We start from the raw sequence: 23,396 nt of genomic DNA on the forward strand, positions 1-23,396 counted from the left end.
TATATATATATATATATATATATATATATATATATATATATATATATATATATATATATATACGACAATTTGAGTAAGGCAAGGGCACTGAGAATTGGGAGAACAAAGACTTCTTGAAGGAAGCAGTAGCTCAGCTGACTTTTGATGAAGCCAGTGATTTTAAGAGGCAGATACAATGAAGAAGTGCATGTAGACTTGGTGATAGCTAGCAAAAGCATAGAAGAAAGAGGTAGAATGGAAAGTTCAGGGAATTGTTAGATAAGTCAGTTTGGCTAGAGAAGGTAAAAAGTACATGAGGGGGAGCCAGGGAACAGATCTTGGAATTTCAGAGTTCGAAGTGACTTCAGTGATCATTGTCACTGCAATATGATGGGCAGATGGTCATGAAGCCTTAGTCTGAAGACCTCCAATGTGGAAAAACCCATTACCTGACCCATTTCACTTTGGGAAAGCTCTCATTATTAGGATTTTTTTTTCCTGACATCAGGATAAAATTTGTTTCTTAGTAATTTCCATTATCATTCCTAGTTCTGCACTTTGATGCCAGACAGAACTAATCTAGTCCCTCTTCCACATGACAGCCTTTCAAATAGCTATTTTGAATATCCTACATTCCTCCAGGATAACATGAAACCTCATTGACATGGAGACTGCTTCAGTTTTTGGTACTCAGCACCTCCTCAGCACTCTCAGTTGCCTCTTCCCTTTGATTGGATTGGAGGAAAAAGCAAAAAACTCCTCTCAAAGCCTCCCTTCAGAATTTCCAGCCAGCTCATCATTTCCCACCAGCTGCTCTGCTTAGTTTCAACTCCTTGAACATATCTCCTCCCCTCTTGATACTTTCAACTTCCTTTTGTGTGCTGTCTTCCTTTATTAGATTGTAAGCTTTTTGAGGACAGGGATTTTCTCTTTTTTTCATTTGTCTCCCCAGTGCTTAGTGCAGTGTCTGGCACATAGCAGGCACTTAATAAATGTTTACTGACTACCACAGTTATCATTTCTCCCCCCCCCCTTCCTTCCAATCTTCTCTTCTCCAAGTTAAATATTCCTGCTTCCTTTCACTGATCTTAATATGCCATCCTTCTCTATTCTGATTGCCAACCTTTGGTCTCTCCTCATCCTACCAGGCTCCTAAAATGTGATTTGAAAAACTAAACATAACGTTCCAGATGTGGTCTGACCAGGTCAGAGTACAGACTGATTATCACCTCTATACCTACCTCTACGAATAAGAAGGCATCTAAGTGATGCCCTCTCCCTTTCTGGTGCCATAAATTCCTTAGTTCTAAGCATGGAAGTTTGTTCATACCTCAACAGCTAGCTTGACCACAGCCCTTTAGGAGCAAAAGCCTTCCAGGGGCTGCAACACAGAAGAACAGTCACTACAAAGCTCTCAACTACAGGTGCTGGGGAAAGCAGGATCTGAATTATTGTTGCTGAGGAAAACAGGATCAATTGCTGGGGCTGGGAAAAGCCTAGGCTGCGCCAGAGAACCAAGGATTAGACTCTAATCCCCTTAAAAGGATTTGTTCCGTGAAGTTTGGATTCAATGAAAGGGCATCACCTGAAGACCTAGAGGGCTACATGTGACCTTGAGGATACAAGTTCCCTACCCTTAGACTAGAGTCTAATCTCCAATATAGGATGTATAGAAATAACCTAAGGATCACAAATCTCCCAGAAGAATGAAAGGACAAAAGCCATTAACACCGTAATGAAAGAAATAAAAGAGAGCTGTCCAGAACTTCTGAACATAAAAAATGAAATTCCAATGGAAAGAATTCACAGATCAACTCCAGAAGAAGAAAAAAAAACCCAAGGCTGCAAACTTCAAGACACATAGTAGTTAAACAGAACAATTGAATTCAGAAACAAGTTTTATAAACTATCAGGAAAAAGACCTTCAGATTCAAAGGAAAGGACATCTAAATAATACAGACTATTTGCTACAAATTTCTCTAATGACCAGAGAGGGTGACTTACTCATTAGCACACAGCTAGTAAATTCCCAAGATGGGATCTGAATTTGGTTTTCCTGACTCTATCCACCATACTTTTATTTAGTTCACTGTGCTCTATCTTTAACAATAGCATGTGATATAAAAAAGCTTTTTTAAATTCTAGATTTTACTCTTTGAATGTGGGGTGGAGGAGTGGGAAAGGAATAGGCATTTATTAAGCACCTAGTATGTGTTAGGCACTGTGCTAATATTATTTCATTTGATCCTTACAACAGCCCTGGGAGGTTGATACAATTGTACTCCCCATTTTACAGCTGAGGAAACTGAGACAAACAGAGGTTAAGTGATTTGCCTAGGGTCACACAGCTATTAACTGTCTATAGCCATATTTGAATTTGGATTTTCCTAACTCCAGGCCCAGAACTCTATCCACTGAGCCAACTAGCCACCTCTATGAACTGTACCCAAATTAAAACCCAGCATGTTTCCAAATTTTCCCCCTCCCCTAATCCTAAATTGACCATAGAGGAAATGTAATCTTTGCACATACTTTCAAATGAAGTAGAGAGAATGTTCTCTTTAGAATGTGAAAAATGTGTCTAGTTACTTACTTGCACAGTATAACGGGCTCCCAAGTACTTGAGCGGGATCTTGATTTCCAGAAGGGCAGACTGCCGTCTGAAAAGCCTGAGTATTGATGTAGCAGGGATCATCGAAGAGATCCACCCTGCACCTATGCTTCGTTAATGATGGATCCCTTTGGGTCTTCACAACTCTTTCACTGATACTACCTGGAGGGATGGTATCTTGCTTGTATTATGTAAATATTTTAATGAATCATAACACATACAAATCTGGAATCAAGCTCTGGATTTGAATCTTCTAATCTTGGCTTTTAAGATCTTAAAGTCGAGTCACTTTTGTTTCAGACTTTTTGTTTATTTTGTGTAATCTATAGCCCAGAACCAAAACTCTGGATTTATACAGTCTGGGTTCAACCCTGAGGGCAATCATACTCTCTTTTGGTTTGTGTCCCCACCCATTATTTCCCTTGGGAACATTAGCATTTGGCTCATTTTTACCCCACCCAGGGATTCCCCTAGGAACATAAGAATTTGGCCCATATCTGGGTCTACACAAAAATAAAAATAATGGAAACCAGCCCACATCTCTCATGAAAGCACTCAGGCAAACAAAACATCAAATGTAGGACAGAGTTTATTTATTCTGACAAAACCCACAAAGGACTTACATTCATAAACAGTAAAGACAACTCTCCTTCTGTCACTGATGAGTTTCTCCCTCCCAAACATCTATGCAGTCTTCCACACATGATGTTTTTCCAAGGGGAAAAACTTGGTATAGTAAGAAAGTCCTAAGTTCCATTGGTGAGTCCCACTCCCCAGGGTATCTATACTGTTGCCTCGGTTTGTCTGCTCTTAGTTGCTAGAGATGTGGTTGCCTTCTCTAGACCTGAACAGTCCACATACCTCACAGAACCAATGGAAAGTTAGATCCAGGTTTGCCCTTCTACATCATGGCTCTGGTACTTACTATTCCCCAGTTCTGTCTCCTGCTTGGTCAAGAAATATCTCTACTTTGCCTAAGAGATGCTTTGTTATTCTACCATTATCACCAGCTTGAATTCCTGCAGTTCCCAGCTTGTTCCAGCAACTCTCCACTACTGCTTCTATCCAATGCCATCTCTGGGATTACATGGATCCCTAGAGAAATGGTCTATTTCACATTCTTCTCTGGAGGGATGATAGGAGAGGGGCTGGGTGGCTGCACAGGCCCCTATTCAGTGAAGTATCCACCTCTTAATTCTTGTCCTTCTACCTCTAATTTCCCAGTTTCCAGTAAAAAGTCAAGCCCCAAGGTTATAGCTCAAATGTCAGAATTAGTTGTTAATTATTAGTTATCATCTATATTCAGTGATATCAGAGGGACCAAGGGGGGAAATTTTTTATACATATATAAATGTATGCATGTGTAGATATATGTATATATGTATGTATACACAGTATGTGTATGTCACAGACATCTATCTATCTAATATCTGTATAAGACAGCAGTCCAATGAGTTCATTATCAAAGAACTAAATCTTGTCAAAGGAAATTCTCCCTTGTATAGGGAAACATCACAAATGCCAGAATAAAAGGCCTCAGTTAAATACAGAAACAAGGACCTAAAACAGTGACCGACACATTTGTTCTCATTATAATTTGCTGGTGTGCAAACAGTGGTTTTCAGTTTTGGCCTGGAACATAGAAGTACAGTAAGTCCTGGCCTTTATGTGAGGTCCATTAAACCTGTTTCTTTATCTTCTTCCTCTAACAGTCAACCTATTGCCCATGGAGAGAAAGTCTAGCAGAGGGACCCATGGGCTAAGGGTGAGGCAGGCAAAAAAAGAGTTTAGGGAGAGTAAAGAATAGAAAGGGGCTATCTGGAAATGACAGAAGCTGGTCAACAACTAACTTCCAGGGGGGCGGAGCCAAGATGGTGGAGTAGAAGCACGACCCTCCCGCGGCTCCGGCTTCCCTCTCCCAAATCCATGTAAAAAGGGGACTCTAAACAAACTTTGGAGCTGCAGAACCCACAAAATGACAGAGAAGCTAACCTCCCACTGAGAATAGCCCAGCAGGCCGGCAGAAATCGGCCAGCGCAACGCTCTGGGAGCCGAGCCCAGCCCCACACCGAGGCTTTAGCCCCAGGGCGGGCCTGACCAGCCACCAGCCAGAGGGACTCCAGATCAGCAGCAGCTGTGGCCGTCTCCAGATTTATCAATACATAGATGCGAAGGACAAGTTCTAATAAGGAATAATAGCGGGCGACGGCACGGCGGCCTGCGTGGGAAGGTGCGGCGGCAGCAGCAGCGCAGCGGGCGCAGGCCGGGAAGGCGCAGCGGCCTGTGCGGGAAGGCGTGGTGGACGCAGGCCTGGAAGGGGCCTGATCAACTTGGAGGGCTAGTCTTCCCACCAACCACAAGGTCCACTACCAGGCCTATCACCAAAGGGCTGGGACTGGAAAGAGCAAGGTAAGAAGCAAATACAGGGGCCCCTATACTGGACAGCAAACACTCCTGGGGCTACCACTTCATAGCCCAGAAATCTTTTTTTTTTTTTTAAAGCCCCTTTCAGGACCTCCAAAGACAAGGATGGCAGAGTGAACCCCACTTGCTCCAAACCCCCCCTCTGACCCTGAAAATATAGTAACTCTTGCCCCAGGGCAAAACCCTCTACAGTAAAGGCTTGGGATCCTAGAGGAAGGGCGTGGCTAGGACACTGCCTCAAAATGGGTAGAAAGCAGACTACAAAGACAAAGACTCTAGAGTCCTACTATCCTCAGAGGGAGGAACCAACCTCAGAGGGAGACCCTGTGGATTCCACACCCACAGCTGAGACTTCAACAGGGAATGGATCCCAAGCACAGAAGGCTCTCCTAGATGAGATCAAAAGGAACTTTGAAAGCAAATTGAGAGAGATAGAAGACAAAATGAATAATTCTCTCAAAACGAAAATAGCAGAATTTGAAAAACATTATAATGAGGAAAACAGCTCTCTAAAAAGAAAAGTGTATGATATGGAAAAGGAGCTTCAAAAATTAACCAAGGAAAATGATTTGCTAAAAACCAGAATTAAACAAATGGAAACAAATAACTCTATGAGGAACCAAGAATTAGCCAAGCAAAACAACAAAAATGAAAAATTAGAAAAAGAGGTAAAAATACCTCAAAGAAAAAATAACTGACCTGGAAAACAGATCCAGGAGAGATAATCTGAGAATCATAGGCCTACCAGAAAATTATGATGAAAAAATGAGCCTGGACAACATTCTCCAAGAGCTCGTTAAGGAAAACTGCCCTGAGATACTAGAACCTGAGGGGAAAATAGAAATTGACAGAATCCACCGGACACCTGCTGTAAGAGATCCCAAACTGAAAAATCCTCGAAATGTTGTGGCCAAACTCCAGAACTACCAGATAAAAGAGAAAATACTTCAAGTGGCTAGAAAGAAACAATTCAAATATCGAGGGTCCACAGTGAGGATTGCACAGGATTTGTCAGCCTCCACACTGAAAGATCGGAGGCAGTGGAATACAATTTTCAGGAAGGCAAAACAGCTCGGATTACAACCAAGGATCACATACCCAGCGAGACTGAGCATATTCTTCCAGGCAAAGAGATGGTCGTTCAATGATATAACAGAGTTCCAGACCTTCTTGATAAAAAAAAAGCCAGAACTCAATGGAAAATTCAACCTCCAATTACGAGAAGCAACAGTGACTTAGAAAGGTAAACAAGGAGAACACACATCATTTTAGAGGGAAAGAGGGGAGGGAGAGGAGCTTCGCATGAGATCTGTTTCTGTCATTCTTGATGCGAAGAAAAAATAGCTTACCTCATTAAGTATAACAATATCCTATAGGCAGTAGGAGGGGGAAAGGGTTACAAAAGGGGGGTGGGAGTGATTTGTAGGGAGGGAAGTAGTAAGGGGAAAAGGGGAGGAAAAGGGAGGGGGGCCGAAAAGGGAACACTGAGGGAGGCAGTGGTCAAAAGGAAAACTATTAAGGAGGGGAAGGGAGAAGGGAGGGAAAATACGAACATTAACAGGGGCAGGAATAGGATGAGGGGAAAGAAAGAGATAACAATCATAACTGTAAATGTGAATGGAATGAACTCTCCTATAAAACGGAGACGGATAGCAGAATGGATTAGAAATCATAATCCTACAATATGCTGTATACAAGAAACACATTTGAAACAGAGGGATACACACAAGGTAAAGGTAAAAGGTTGGAGTAAAATATATCATGCCTCAGCTAAAGTAAAAAAAGCAGGGGTAGTGTAATGCGAATGTAAATTTTAGAGATCTTCCCTGCCCCTAGGCTAAAGTGCACCAGAAGCCTGGGGAGGGAGGCTTGTTTTTCAGTAGATACTTTTTGATTGGCCAGTGGGTCAATAAGATTGTTGCATTCTCTGAGCCAGGAGAAGGCTATATAAGCCCTGATGTGTAGCTTTGTTTTGGGACTCACTTTGAGAAGTGTTCTGTGATTTGATCTGAATTCTGGGAAGCCGTTGTTGAGAGTCCCCTGGCTTTGAAAAACCCAGAATGTGGAAACCCAGATGTTGACTGGGTATGGATGTAATGGTTGGACAGTTTGGAAATCTGTCTACTTGATGTTTCTGTCTTGAAAATTATGCCTGTATGCTTTGAGGTTCAGGGTGCTGACCTTTTCTCCTGAACAAGGTAAACGATATATGTCTGACTGATTAAAGTAAGCTTGTTAACCCATTTTGAGTTGCTTTCCTTTAACAAAGCAGATCCAAGAACTTGTGGTAGCTGCAAACCCTGAGGATGCTTGGGGTGCTTGCTGCTACAGGTAGCAATCCTTATCTCAGATAAAGCAAATGCAAAAATTGACCTAATTAAAAGAGATAAGGAAGGAAACTATATGCTGTTAAAAGGCACCATCGAGAATGAAGCAATATCACTACTTAACATATATGCACCAAGTGGTGTAGCATCCAAATTCCTAGAGGTGAAGGTAAAGGAATTAGAGGAAGAAATAGATAGCAAAACTATACTAGTGGGAGACCTTAATCTCCCCCTATCTGAACTTGATAAATCCAACCTCAAAATAAACAAGAAAGAAGTTAAGGAGGTGAACAGGATTTTAGAGAGGATAGGTATGATAGATCTCTGGAGAAAGCTGAATGGGGATAAAAAGGGATATACTTTCTTCTCAGCAGTTCATGGCACATATTCAAAAATTGACCATGTTCTAGGGCATAAAAACCTCACAATTCTATGCAGTAAGGCAGAAATATTAAACGCATCATTCTCAGATCATGATGCAATAAAAATTATATGCAATAAAGGGCCAGGGAAAGACAGACTAAAAACTAACTGGAAATTAAACAATTTGATCCTAAAGAATGAGTGGGTCAAACAAGAAATTATAGAAACAATCAGTAATTTCATTCAAGAGAATGATAATAATGAGACAACATACCAAAATCTGTGGGATGCATTAAAGGCAGTTCTTAGGGGAAGTTTTATATCCCTGAGTGCATACATGATTAAATTAGAGAAAAAGGAGCTCAACGAATTGGGCATGCAATTAAAAAACCTAGAAAAAGAACAAATTCAAAATCCCCAATTAAATACTAAACTAGAAATATTGAAGACTAAAGGAGAGATTAATAAAATCGAAATTAAGAAAACTATTGAACTAATAAATAAAATGAAGAGCTGGTTTTATGAAAAAACCAACAAAATTGATAGACCCTTAGTCAATATGATAAAAAAAAAAAAGAAAGAAGAAAACCAAATTATGAGTATCAAAGATGAAAAGGGTGAATCTACCTCCAATGAAGAGGAAATCAAAACAATAATTAGGAATTATTTTTCCCAATTGTATGCACATAAATTTGACAATCTTACGGAAATGGATGAATATTTAGAAACATACAAGTTGCCCAGATTAACTGAAGAGGAAGTAAATTACTTAAATAATCCCATCTCAGAAAAAGAAATTGAACAAGCCATCAGTCACCTCCCTAGGAAAAAATCTCCAGGGCCAGATGGATTCACTAGTGAATTCTATCAAACATTTAAAGAACAATTGATTCCAATACTCTACAAATTATTTGGGAAAATTAGTGAAGAAGGAGTCCTACCAAATTCTTTTTATGACACAAATATGGTATTGATACCTAAATCAGAAAGAAATAAAACAGAGAAAGAAAATTATAGAGCAATCTCCCTCATGAATATAGATGCAAAAATTCTAAATAAAATACTAGCCAAAAGACTACAGCAACTTATCTCAAGAATAATACACTTTGATCAGGTAGGATTTATTCCAGGAATGCAAGGATGGTTTAATATTAGGAAAACCATCAGTACAATTGAGCATATCAACAATAAAACTAGCAGAAACCACATGATCATCTCAATAGATGCAGAAAAGGCTTTTGACAAAATACAACATCCATTCCTATTAAAAACATTAGAAAGTATAGGAATAAATGGAGCCTTCCTTAAAATAATAGGTAGCATCTATTTAAAGCCATCAGCAAGTATTATATGCAATGGGGAGAAGCTGGAAGCATTTCCCATAAGATCAGGGGTGAAACAAGGGTGTCCACTATCACCCCTCTTATTCAATCTGGTACTAGAAATGTTAGCAGTAGCAATTGGAGAAGAAAAAGAAATCAAAGGAATCAAGTTAGGCAAAGAAGAGACCAAGCTATCACTCTTCGCAGATGATACGATGATATACTTAGAGAATCCTAGAGAATCAAGTAAAAAACTGCTTGAGACAATAAATAAATTTGGCAAAGTTGCAGGATATAAAATAAACCCACATAAATCCTCGGCATTCCTATATATTTCCAATGAAACTCAACAGCAAGAAGTAGAAAGAGAAATCCCATTTAAAGTTACTGTAGACATTATAAAATATTTGGGAATCTACCTGCCAAAACAAACCCAGGACCTGTATGATCATAACTACAAAATACTTTTCACACAAATAAAGTCAGATCTAACTAATTGGAAAACTATCAATTGCTCCTGGCTGGGTCTAGCTAATATAATAAAAATGACAATTTTACCTAAATTAAATTATATATTTAGTGCCATACCAATTAATTTACCAAAAAACTACTTTATAGAGTTAGAAAAAATAGTAACAAAATTCATCTGGAAGAATAAACGGTCCAGAATATCAAGGGAATTAATGAAAAAAAAATGCTAGGGAAGGTGGACTAGCTTTACCAGATTTCAATCTGTACTATAAAGCAGCAGTCATCAAAACTACTTGGTACTGGCTTAGGAATAGAGGAGTGGATCAATGGAATAGATTAGGCACACGAAATCCAGAAGTCAACGACTACAGTAATATATTGTTTGATAAACCCCCAGACCCTGGTTTTTGGGATAAGAACTCACTATTTGACAAAAACTGCTGGGAAAACTGGAATATAGTATGGCAGAAACTGGACATAGACCATTATCTAACACCATATACCAAAATCAAGTCTAAATGGGTTCATGATCTAGGTATAAAGGTTGATACTGTAAGCAGTCTGCTAAAACAAAGAATAGTTTACCTATCAGACTTGTGGAGAGGGAATGACTTTATGACGAAACAGGAATTAGAGAATATTATAAAATGTAAAATGGATAATTTTGACTACATGAAATTGAAAAGTTTCTGTACAAATAAAGCCAATGTAACCAAGATTAGGAGGGAGGTGGAAAATTGGGAAAGAATCTTTACAACCTATGTCTCTGACAAAGGACTCATCTCTAAAATATACAGAGAACTGAGTCAAATTTATAAGAATACAAGTCATTCCCCAATTGATAAATGGTCAAAGGACATGAACAGGCAGTTTTCAGAGAAAGAAATTAAAGCTATCTATAAGCACATGAAGAAATGCTCTAATTCACTATTGATTAGAGAAATGCAAATCAAAACAACTCTGAGGTACCACATCTCACCAGTTAGATTGGCTAAGATGACAAAACAGGAAAATGACAAATGCTGGAGAGGATGTGGGCAAACTGGAACACTAATGCATTGTTGGTGGAGTTGTGAACTGATCCAGCCTTTCTGGAAAGCAATCTGGAACTATGCCCAAAGGGCTATAAATACTTTCATACCCTTTGATCCAGCAATACCACTCCTAGGGTTATATCCCAAAGAGATCATAGAAATGGGAGAAAGACCCATATGTACAAAAATGTTTATAGCAGCGCTTTTTGTGGTGGCAAAGAATTGGAAATTAAGGGGGTGTCCATCAATTGGGGAATGGCTGAACAAGTTGTGGTATATGCATGTTATGGAATATTATTGTGCTATAAGAAACGGGGAGCAGGCGGTCTTCATATTTACCTGGAGAGGCTTAAAAGAACTGATGCTGAGTGAGAAGAGTAGAACCAGGAGGAATTTGTACACAATTACAGACACAACGTATGTGTTATGACCAACTTTGATAGACTGGACTCTTCTCAATAATGCAGGGATATAAGTCAATCCCAAAAGACGCATGATGGAGAGAAAAATGTGCATCCAGAGAAAGAACTAGAAAGAACTAAATTTATATCCAGGTGGAAGCAAAATACCTGATCTTTTTCATTCTCTTATTTGATTTTATGTCCTCTTTACCATTTTTCATTCCAGCTGGTATAATCCATCCTTATAACCTGACCATTGTATAATGTGAAAGTATTTACAGATCCTATACTTGATTATAAGACGCCATGGTGGGGAGGTGAAGGAGGGGGACAAAATGTGAAATTCAAGGAATTGTGGAATTGAATCCTGTAAACTAAAAGGAAACAAACAAATTAATAAATTAAAAAAAAAAACTAACTTCCAGTGACCAGCAAAATGACAATGATTGAATTGAACTATTTCCTCCTTAGACCTAAAAACTTCAGTAGTTCTTATGAGCCTGGTAAGAGAAGGAATGATATCTTCTGTCTCTGCTATGAAATTCTATTCTACCTACATTACTAATCAGTATCTTCTACCCTCTTATGCTAAATTCTGTCAAAAACATGTGCCTTTTAAAGTATACTCATGGGGAATACATATTACAATGTAATTTTATACTCAAATTTGTAGCACATGTTTTTAGTACTATGTAATGATCTTCACAGGCATAAACAAGGTCTTCACTTGTGATTTCAATGGCATAGAAAACTCACTAATGAAGAAATTTTCTCTTATTAATGCAGGTAGGAAGCTCTTTGCGACTCAGAGAGTTGCCTGGGAAATGGAAAGTTTACTTGGTTTGCCCAGGATCACATAACCAGGTGAACACATGTTTTTTGGCTCTATGACCAACTCTTTAACCAAGATGCTAAACACCCTGCCTAATTCATTCGTTTGTACAAATGAATTAGAGAATGGATGCATATTTTTCATGACATCAAATAATTTGCACTTATTTAAACAGCTCCTTGAGGGCAGGGTGTTTAGCATAGTCCCTGGCACACATAGTAGGTACTTAATAACTGTTAATGGATTGTTTGATTTAGGTGGTTTCTATTCTAAGAATTCCTGAATAAAATATTAACTCTTGGTTTGTTTGTTTCCTAGTGTCAACTAGAAACACTACACTAGAACTTAACCATCATTTTGTCATTTAAGGACCACTCCACATGACTGCCCTACAAGTAAAGCCAGCTTGGGGCCTTCTTGTTCTTTAGCAACAAAAGCCTTACATGTAGTTCAAAAAAGGCAAACGTTAAAGTGATCTTAACATTACAGTGAATATTGTTGTGTTAAAAGTTCTGCTTATGTACCAATGAAGTTACTGTAGCCCTTTCTCCTTTTAATGGAATCCTAATAAAGCTGCTCCCAGTCCCAATATTCTAACTTCCTTATAAGCCCCACTGAACAACAGACCCACTGTTCACTAGCCACTCATTCCCACACCCCCAATTCAATATCCTAACTTCTTCATATAAGCCTCACTGCTCACTAGACCAACAGGTGTGTCCACAAACTCATATTTCTCCCAGAAACATAAGACATGTCCATGTGATGAGATCTGATCCTCTAGCTAGTCACTGCCTCCAGACCCATTCCTCATATTTCCCACAGAAACAGCAGGTGTCCACCCCCATGCACTCAACCACAACTTCAACCATCTAATCTCAGACAGGACCACAATACTGAGCCAATTAGAAAGCAGCAGCACCAGAATGCCCAAGCAGGATGTAGACCCCAAAACAATAGAAGGAACTTTCTCTAAGTAGTCAATAATAGCAAAAGCTGTCCTTTAGGTCAACTTGTGATGTAGAGAGGCTCATTATAATATCACTGTCATACATACATACCTCCCCAAATGGGTTTTTCTGTATGCATTGTGGATAATCACATGCACAGTTCCACTGTGGCTGGGACCCCTCCCTATTACCTAATCCCTTAACAAACCCCTCCTGCCTTTTTAATATTCATAATGTCTATTATTTAATTGCATCTTTACCCTACAAAATCCATCTTTCTTTCTCTGAAGTTGCTGGTTCCTCTTAGAACTTAGCCCATTTCATGAGAGGTGTCAATCTCAATAAATGCCTATATTTGCATTAGAGGTAGTCTGACTGAATTCTTTGAGATAGTTCTACCATAACACATCATGAAACTGCAACATTTTCATGTGTAATAGTACCCTCCAGACTGTACCTCCAAAGACCATGTATCCCCTCCCACCTTTTGGAGGAGCCACTCAATTTTGGAACTCACCTTGGGGAGTCAGTGCAAACTCATCAAACCCTCTATATCTAGACAGCTCCAGATCATTCTTCATATATCACCTACTCATCTGCCAGGAAATCCAGGCCATACCCAGGCATCTTGTCATCTCTCACCCTATTACATATATACCATGCCCAACCACTCCTCACTTTCTACCTCTTGCCCCAGAAACAATAAATAAATAAATATGACTATTGAATATGGAAAAGGCATGACAATCAACTGCTGCATAAGTCCACTCATCATCATTGTAATTCTTCAAATCACGACTCCCTTCCCTGGTCACCCAGTGGCTTATATATGCTATCTCCCCCTATCAGAACTTAAGCATCTTGAGGACAGACACTTTCTCACTTTGGTATTTCTAGACATAGTGCCTGGCACATAGTAAATGCTTAATAAGGGCTTTTTAAAAATTCATTCAGAATACTGGATACTTGCTCTATTAAATGTCAAAGAAACATAAACATACAGTATTATGTAGGGAAAACAACACAGGACAGAAGTCCAAATTCTAATCCTGGCTTTTCGTTTGCTAGTTTTATGACCTTGAACAAGATATTTAACCACCCTGAGCCTCAGTTTCCTCATTTGTAAAGTGGGGGTAATAATATTTATAATAATTAAGTCATAGGACAACTGTGAGTACCAATCCTGTTCTATATGCCTCAGAGTTTCATGAAATCCTTACACTTGTTATCTAATTGAACTTTTTTTTACAAGTTAATGATTTGTTTAGGAAAAAAAAATCATTTCCTAGGTTTTAATAAGATTTGGAGCTAGAAGTGTCCATAGAGATCATCTACCTAATTTTATATATGAGGAAAAACTCAGCTCCAGAGAGAAAGGACTGGCCCATTGCCTTACAACTAATAAGTGTTGGAGGCTAGTTTTGAAACTGGGTCTTCAGAGTCAGAACTGAAAGGGACCCTAAATCTATCTAGTTGAAACTCTTTATTTTACACATGAGACCCAGTTCTCAGAAAAGTTAAGCAATTTGACCAAGGTCACAGAGGTAGTAAAAATAAAAGTTCATAGATTTAGAGTCAGAAAGGCTCTTAGAGGCAATCTAATCGAACCCCTTTGTTTTAAATATGAGGGAGGCCCAGAGAAGTTGTCACTTGACCACAGTTCCATAGGTGAATCATAAACGTCAGAGCTAGGATTTAAACCCAGCCCCTGACTCCAAGGCCAGCACTCTTTGTTGGGCCAAGCTGCCTCCCCTCCTTCCTGATTCCAAGTCGAACAGTCTTTCCACAAAACCGCACTGCCCTAGGAGAGCAATAAAAGTGGAGCCTGGGTAAAAGCTTTCCTCAGGCAGCCAGTTTCTCTATTGAACATAGAAAAGATTAAATGCAATTATAATTATAATTATCATTTGGATTAATATAGTACTCCTTTGAAGAAATGGAGATTCTATGATCTGAAATGAATTGGTATTTCGAATTCAAACTAGGACTTTAAACTGCAGCAAAAATGTTCAGGCTATGTAAATGATTTGTGCAATGATTGTATTTTAAAAGAAATTCTGATATTCTCTCTCCCATCTTTTTTTTTCCTTTCTGAAATCTCTAAGCCTTTGTTCTGTTTTGGAGTGTACTTATATGTTATAGGGAAGGGTTCTGTAGATGATGATGGGGGGGGGGGGTGGAGCAAATCTCCGGTGAATGTCAGTGATGTAAAGAAATAAATGAGCATCGATAAAATATTTAAAAGGAAAAAAAAAAACATCAAATCCTGTCTTCTCTGCAATATTCCTTGACTAAGTAGAAGCAGGACATTATTTCCCATCTGACTCAGGCAAAATCAATCAAAGCATACTGAACCTCTCCTATGAACAGGAAACTGTGCTAGGCTATTGGCAATGCCATCACAGCCTCCAACTCCCACACCCACTCTAGGAAACTCCTAAAAGAGAATGCTTTTTGTGTTCATCTTGTTTGACTTCTTTAGGATGTCAGCTTTAGAAGGAGAGGACCAATATCTCACACATATTTTCACAACTCTTAGCATGCTATGAATTGCTTAGCCATATATTTAAGGGCTGCTACCATCTGGTTCCATCCTACCTTTCCATCCATATTTCACATTATTCCCTGTCATGCAAACTCTATTCCAGCCAAACTGGATTATGCATAATTCTCTGATCTCTTCCTGCCCCCTTCCTGTTTTCATAAATTGATGAGGATCATCCCAAATTCTTAGACCACACACTTCCTCTTCATCTCTACGTGTTGAAGTTCCCTTCCTTTAAGGCTTGGTTCAGCTGTCACCTCATTCATGAAGCCTACCCTGATTCCCTCCCCAAACCCAACAAGAAAGTCCAATTCAGTTTTTCCTGAAAAATCACTCAGATTTTCCTAGAGCATTTTGTCTAGAGTTAAATCTACCTTTTGTCCCTATTGCAGTCTATACTGTACCATATTTATTTATGTCTTTGTCATGTCCCCTTATTTAGATGGTAAAATATCAGAGTGCAGGGACTATTGGTTGGGTTCTTATTAAAATTTCATTTCCCTAGAACCTTGCAAAAATTCTTGTACCTAATAGGTGTTATTAAATGTTGAGTCAAGTTGAATTACTAACCAAATGGTACTGAAGATTACAATATTTCAAAGTGTTATATCCAGAATAAACAATGATAAGCACTATGGTCATTCCTATGTCTAAACACAGAATTCTTGTGTAACCCAGGTCTCAAACCTGAAATATTTGCATGAAACTCCCTTCATTGGTGGAATGAATGCCATGTGCCTGTGAGAGGGGTATAACTGGTATGAAAGCTTGGGAAGAGACACATCTTCCTTCCTGCTATGAGAGGATACATCTAGTTCTAGATTCTTCAGAGAAGGATCCAGAGAGGAAGAGAATAGACTTTAGAAGACATACATGTAGGGAAAAGTCAGCTTCCTAACATGTCTCTGATTTCCTGCCTTTCTCCCTAGAGACTAAGGAATTTCCCTTCTGGTGACCTCTGGAGACCTCTCTGTCTTGGTTAAGCCTAGATACCTCACTCCCCCTGGAGGAGATTATTCACTCTATTATCTGGTATATTCTAATCTGTATAACTTCTTTGATTTCCATTTTTTATCTGCCTGGATAAATGGATTTGCTTACTATTCACTATTTGTGATGGTCTTTTTTGTATCTAACATTTGGTGGGAAGGGGTCAAGCTTTCAAACATGAGATATGGGTACAAAGTGGCTTGAATCTAAAAGAATAATTCCCCTAGACTAGCAATATCTTGGGATGGCAAAAAGGGCAGATATAATTCTAATTTGGTGCCCATATGCTAAGGAAAGCAGAGTGGTCAGCCTTGTGGCCCCTTCTTCTGCTCCCCTCTAAGCAGAAAGCAGCAAAATCTCTCTTGGAAGGGAAGGAGGTGGGAATGATTTCAGAAATATCTCTTAATACCTCCCCATAAGTCACATTTAGACAACCTACGTAGATGTACATAAAACTTTCATGAGCAATACATGTACCTTACTTATAGGATTATAATGAAATAAAATACACAGGATTATAAAGCAAACCAGTTATAATGGGGGGGGATATAATTTTCTAAAATTCTTCCTTTGTATATAAATTCTTCTGTTCCTTTTAAATTACAGTTATTTATGGAATGGGCAACATTAAATTTATTCACAATTAAATGTTAGTTATTTTATCTCACTTTCTCCCTTATAAAAAATTAAAATAGCATTGGAATTTTGTGTAGGATTGTCCCTATTTGGTCTATTTTCTTTTGGGGGTCCTATGATTTCATAGATGACGCTATCTATAGCCACAAGCAAGTTTCGTAGTTTCTCAGCACCCCAGGCAAGTAAGACTATAAGTAGCAACAGAGAGACCAACTTGCACTGGTAGTTTCCTTATACCATTGAAATAAATCACTAATCCATTTCCTAGCACTAGCCTGTGATTTCATTAATTAAAGTAAACTCCCAGTATGGAAACTTCTTTTCCCTCATTCAGCTATAGTTTTTAGTCGAAGAGTTGCCTAAGGGCAGTTACAGATTGAATGACTTGCCCAGGGTCACACATGCATGTTTCAGATGTGGGTCTTGAAAGTGGTTTTCCCAACTTAATGGTGAACTATTCACTAAGTCACTATTTCAAGCTATCTCTCTGATCTAACCTACAAACCTATTAATCAAGTCAAATCTTTCCATTAAGGCAAATATGGACTTTTTGCCTCCCTGGTAGTATCCTGGGGAGGGTTCTGTGGGTGATGATAGGGGAGAGCAAGTCTCTGGTGAGACTCATTGAGATGGATCCACAGAACCCACCATATACATAAGTTACATGTAAACATTCTGTTCTCCCATATTCACAGTTGTTACCATCCATACTCAATCACTTTTAAGTTCTGCTCTTTGTTATGAGACTACTTTCTTCAGTTAGCAAAGTTGCCTTAAATGGTAAAAAAAAAAAAAATGAAGAATCCCACCCTGTGCCCATATTTAAAATCCAAGCTGAAGTGTGTGGTTGGCTAAAACTTAACCACATATGCCAGCCATTGTGCATTCCAGAAGTTTTTTTCTGGCCAAGTATCCCTCTGAGAAACTTATCCAACCTGCCTAAGAGAAGATTTGTGGTAGAAAATAGATCCACACATAGGTTGCTCATGCTGTAAGTACCAAAATTTTTAAGTGTAAACCCTCAGGGTATGTGGAAATTTGACGTCTTTTTGATTAAAAAGATCAACATTTCCATTTTAACTTGAAGTTTGGGGAAACATTATGCTATTTCTCCATCTAAGGTTTTTTTTTTTTCCACAAGTGAATTTAGTAGTAAGGATCTTTTTTAAAAAATATGTCTGGCAATAAATATGATTACCTCCTACAACCAAGACTGCCCATTGCGGTGTGTGTAGTGTCCCAAATTCAGGTTTTTAAGTCAATATTTGAATAAACAAATGTCTTATGAGGAAACAGGCCAAGACCTATTAAAAATATTTATATAGGTGTCTCTGAAATACTTGCATGAGAATCTCAAAAGGGAAAAACTCTGGGAGCAGTAGATTAAAAGTCTGAGTAACTTCAATGGATCGTTGGTCAAGCATTGCAAATCCCATTTCAAACTTAAATCTAGTTACTACAGGCAGCCTCTGAAATAAGATCACCTGATTAATTAATTAATTATTTTCAAATATACAACATGAAGTCACCACACTACATGAGGATAGGGTTGCCTTTCCACCATCATGGCACATAGGAAGGTGGAGGAGATAGTGAGAATCTTTATACTATGTCCTGGAACCTTAAATCTGGGAGGATCATAGATTTAGAGCAAAAAGGGACCTTAGAGATCATATCTAGTCTTTATTTTACAGTTGATGGACCTGAATAATTTGCTCAAGATCACACAGGTAGTAAGTAAAAGAACTGGGATTTAAACTCAGGTCTTTTTCTTTCTTTCAGGTTATTGTTCTTTTCACTCTTCTATGCTGCCTCCCTGCCAATAAAGGGGAGTGGGGAGAGGAGAGAAAATGAAACTTGCATTGTTATACAATGGAAAGAATATTGGATTTTTGAGTCGTAAGACTTTGGTTTAAATCTCAGATCTACTAGTTACCTCTTATGTAATACTTAACCTTTCAGGGCCTCAAAGAATTTATCTATGAAATAGAAGTTGTATTAGAATACCTCAAAGGCCCCTTCAATTTCTAAATCTATGACTCTGTTCCCCAAGTCTTATAGCTGAAATATTGTACAGTTACAGCAACATTTATTTTCTATGAGTTTATTTTCCATTGCAAATGTATGTCAGCTGAGGCACTAGTTAAAAGAGGGTTTTGTAAACTGATCTGGGAACTTATCCATCCATGCATCAACATATCAATCAATCAATCAATCCACACACATTAACTCCTTATTATGTGCTAGGCTAAAAGGAAAAATAATCCCTGCTCTCAAGGAGCTCATATTCTTTTTCTCAAAAAATAGATTTTTATTGATTATCTTTTGCTTTTGCATTACCTATATTTCCCCTTTATGCCCAGAGAATCATTCTATAAAAGAACAAAAAAGAAAGGGAAAAAATAAGTAAAATCAATAAGCAAATAGAAAAAAAAATCTGACATTATATGGAATGTTCTGCATCTGCGGACCCTGGCCTCTGCAAAAGAGCAGAGAGAGGCGGTTTCTCATGTTTCTTCTTTTCAGCCAAGCTTGCTTTTTATAATTTCACCACAGTCACTTTCAGTTGTTTTATGATTGTTGTTCTTTCCCCTTGCATTGCTGTAGTCATTTTGCACATTGTTTTCCTGGCTCAGCTTCCTTCACTTAGCATGAGTTTGGACAAGTCTTTCCATACTTCTCTATATTCATCATGCTTATTGTTTCTTATAGCATAGTCATAATCTATTATTTTTATGTACTACAGTTAACCATTTCCCAGTCCATAGGCATCTACTTTGTTTCTGTTTATATGCTATTGCTAAAAGTGCTGCTCTAACGATATCATGGTTGTAAATGGAGTCTTTCTTTTTGCTAATGACATCCTTATGACAAGTTCCTACAATTAGAATCTCTGGGTCAAAATGCATGGACATTTTAGTCACTTCATTTGAATGATTTACAAATTGCTTTTCAGAATGGTTGGGCCAAATCACAACATAACCAATAATGTATGTACCTGTCTTTCCATAATACCTTCAACATCAACTATTCCTGTCTTCTGTCCTCTCTGTGAATTTATTGGCTGTGACATAAAACCTTGTGTATCTTAGATATCAACCCTTACAATAGATATTTGATACAAAGATCTTTCCCAGGCAGCTACTTCCCTCCTTAACATAAATACATTAATTTTGTTTATGCAAAAGCTTTTCAAATTCATGAGATCAAAATTATCTGTTTAATCTTTTGGAATTGCCTCTATTCCTTATTTGTTTATGAAGACATCTTTGACCCAAAGCTGTGAAAGTTGTGTATGTGATTTGCTTTTCTTCCAAATTACAAATGTGGAATTTTTCATAAATGTGTATGTTAACCTTGCTCAGGGGCTCTTGCTTTGTTTCAGTTTTAGCATATGTGCTTCCAAAGAGCTCACATTCTGATGGAGGAGACAACATGTAAACAACTAGGTACATACATTATATATAAAAGTTGGCAGAAGGTAATCTCTGAGGGGAAGGCACTGGAAGAAGGAGGAGGAGGAATGGAAAGAGAAGGAGGAAGAGGAGAAAAGGAGGAAGAAGAGGAGAAGGAAGAAGAAAAAGAGGAGGAGGAGGGCATGGAGATAGGAAATATAGTAGCTTATCTGAGGAAAAAGCAAGTCAGCCAGCATGATGGTTTAACCAAGTGAATAGAGGAGGGGAATAAAGTTAGGAAAGAAAGTTAGGAAGGAACCAGGTCATGAAGAGTCAAACAGTGGACTTTATTTTTTTTATAGAGGTAATAAGGAATAATTAGAGTTTACTGAGTGAAGAAGGGGGTGATGTGTTCAGACATAGATTTAGAAAAATCACTTCAGCAGAGGAGTATGGATTTGAATGTGGATAGACTTGAAGTAAGAAGATCAGCAGCCTGTTTTCAATAGTCTAAGTGAGAGGTGATAAGGAAATGAACTAGGATGGTAGTTGTGTAAGTAGAAAGGAGACTTATCTGAGAGACACTTTTAGGAAAAGAAATTACAAGACTTAACAACTGATTGGATAAGCAAGAGTGTGGGGATAAGGATGACACTGAGACCACATGATTCTGTGTCTAGAAATATAGTGGTGCCCCAAATAGTATAGGGAAATTGGAAAGAGGGGTGGGTTTGGGGGGGAGGAATAATGAGTTCTGTTTTGGACTATGTATAGGATATTATATTTGAAATATCCAGTAGGCAGTTGGTGAGAGCTAGAACTAAGGAGAGAGACTAGGGCTAGATATATAGATCTGAAAATCATTTGCATAAAGATCATAATTTAACCTCTATATGGTTGATGGATAGAGCTCCAGTCCTGGAGTCAAGAGGCCCTGAGTTCAAATCTGGCCTCAGGCACTTAGTAGTTGTGTGGCTGCTGGAAAGTCACTTAAGCCTACTTGCCTCAGTTTCCTCATCTGTAAAATGAGTTGGAGAAGGAAATGGCAAACCACTCCAGTTATCTTTGCCAAGAAAACCCTGAATGGAGTCACAGAGAAACAGACACAACTGAAACTCAACAACATCAACAAAAATAGTTAATGAGATTACTAATTGAGAGACCATATAGAGAAAAAAGAAGGCTTACGACAAAGCCTTGGGGGACGCCCGCAGTTAGTGAGTGAGACATGGAAGAAGATCTAGCAAAGAAGACTGAGGATTGGTCAGTCAAGTAGGAGGAGAACCGAGATAACAGTCACTAAAACCCAGAATGAAAAGAGTATGTAGAGAGAACAGTTGTGAAAACCCAGAGAAGAAGGAAGATGAACACTAGTGCTAAATTCTACAGACAAGTCAAGAAGGATAAGCATCGAGAAAAGGCTATCATTTGGAAATTAAGGGATCACTGGTAACTTCAGGGAGATCAGTTTTAGTTAAATGATAAGATCCGATGCCAGATTGTAGGTAGTTTAGAAGAGAGTGGAAACACTGAGGGCAGATGGCTTTTTCCAGGGATTTAGGTGAGAAGGGGAAGAGAAATATAAGATGGTAGCTAGTGGACATGGAAGGATCTAGTTGGAGGTTTTAATGATGGGGAACTTGACCGTGTTTGTGGACACCACAGAAGGAGTTAGTAGATAGGAAAAGACTGAAAATTAGGGAGAGAGTGAGGATCATAGTGACGGCAATCCAGTGGAGAAAACAGGAGAGAATGGAATGAAGGGAATATGTAGAGGGGTTGACTTTGGCAAGCAGAAGGCCACCTCCTAAGAGACATGGGTGAAGAAAGAAGTAGTGGGAGTGTAAAATGTGAGGTATGTGAAATGATAAGGAAGGAAAAAGAAGTGCCTGGTGAATGACTTCTATATTTTTTGGTTAACTTGAGGTGAGATCCTTATCTATAACTCTATTCCTGTAAGCAAGTATATCCAGTTTACAAAGGAATTCTCACAAATCAATTATTTGTAATTTATGGATTTTATCAGTGCTGGATGTTGAAGTGTTATTGGAATAGATAGAAAATTATTCCTTGCATTAATTGTTTTAAAATGAAAATAGAAAACCAACCCCCAACCATAAACATAAAGACAAAAACTCAACAATCCAGCCTTGGTCAAGCCTGCCAGAGTTTGTAGGCCATTGCATAGTCCATTCCATGATGAGGCATCAAAATGGTAGGGCAACTCACTTAGCCCTGTTTGCCTCAGTTTCCTCATCTGTAAGATGAGCTAGAGAAGGAAATGCCAAACCATTCCAATATCTTTACCAAAAAAAAAACCCAAATGGGTCACAAAGAGTCAGACATGACTGAAATGACTCAACGACAATGAAAATTCACTTGAGGAGAAATTATTAAGATTAATTAGGATTCTACATACTAGCTTCCTGAACACAACCTCTGGATTTGGTGTCTGTTAAATGACCCATTCTATAACTCTTGCTGAAATGTTTGTTTGAGAAGTTGGGATGGAAAGGAAGAGAGAGACAGAGATAGACCGTTAAAAATTAAGACTTCCTTGTGAAGGAATGGTATGGTTGGATGGGTGGAGTGTAGATGGGAGTTCTTTGATTTCTAGAAGGCTTTCTCTGCTTCTCTGTGTTCCTGTTTTGTGCGTTTTCCTGTGAGAATTGTATGTCAGGACATACTATGAGCTGTTCAAAGTCTTAGGCATAGAGAATACCTTTAAGTTTGGGAAATAAATGAATCAGTGTTACATAAGCAGCAGCAAAATGTCCTTGGCCTTGCATTCTGAATCCTTTCCTCTTCTCTCAGGTATCCCTGTGTCAGGATCACAGAACCCTTGTGAGTCACAGGACACTAACATCAGAGTCTTGAATTTTGCTTAAAATTTGTACCAAAGAATTTTTGGTAGAATGGTATTTAAAATCAACCTTAAAAATTTAGGAATATCCCAACTTTATCCCAAATATACCTAAGTTGGCTTTTGTAGATTACTCATCTAGAGCTAGAGAAGACCTCAGGGGCTTGAATAATTCATTATAGTTTTAATATCTATCTATCTATCTTTCTATCTATCTATCTATCTATCTATCTATCTATCTATCTATCTATCT

At 38.5% G+C, this 23,396-nt stretch overlaps 1 protein-coding gene across 2 annotated transcripts in view; it reads right to left on the reverse strand.

Annotated features, from left to right (window-relative positions):
- SHC4 (SHC adaptor protein 4) overlaps window positions 1–23,396 on the reverse strand; it is a 169,518-nt gene that overhangs the window by 4,954 nt on the left and 141,168 nt on the right. The window contains exon 11 of one of the 2 annotated variants that reach the window (XM_069098006.1): window positions 2,573–2,748. The exons of the other annotated variant lie outside the window; for it this stretch is intronic. Coding sequence (XP_068954107.1) covers window positions 2,573–2,748 — 176 coding nt within the window. The remainder of the gene's footprint in view (window positions 1–2,572; window positions 2,749–23,396) is intronic. 2 annotated transcript variants of the gene reach the window in all.

Source organism: Petaurus breviceps, unplaced genomic scaffold, assembly GCF_028583685.1.
Source record: "Petaurus breviceps papuanus isolate PSGF00001 unplaced genomic scaffold, PetGlider_PUasm1.0 37, whole genome shotgun sequence".
Classification (NCBI taxonomy): domain Eukaryota; kingdom Metazoa; phylum Chordata; class Mammalia; order Diprotodontia; family Petauridae; genus Petaurus; species Petaurus breviceps.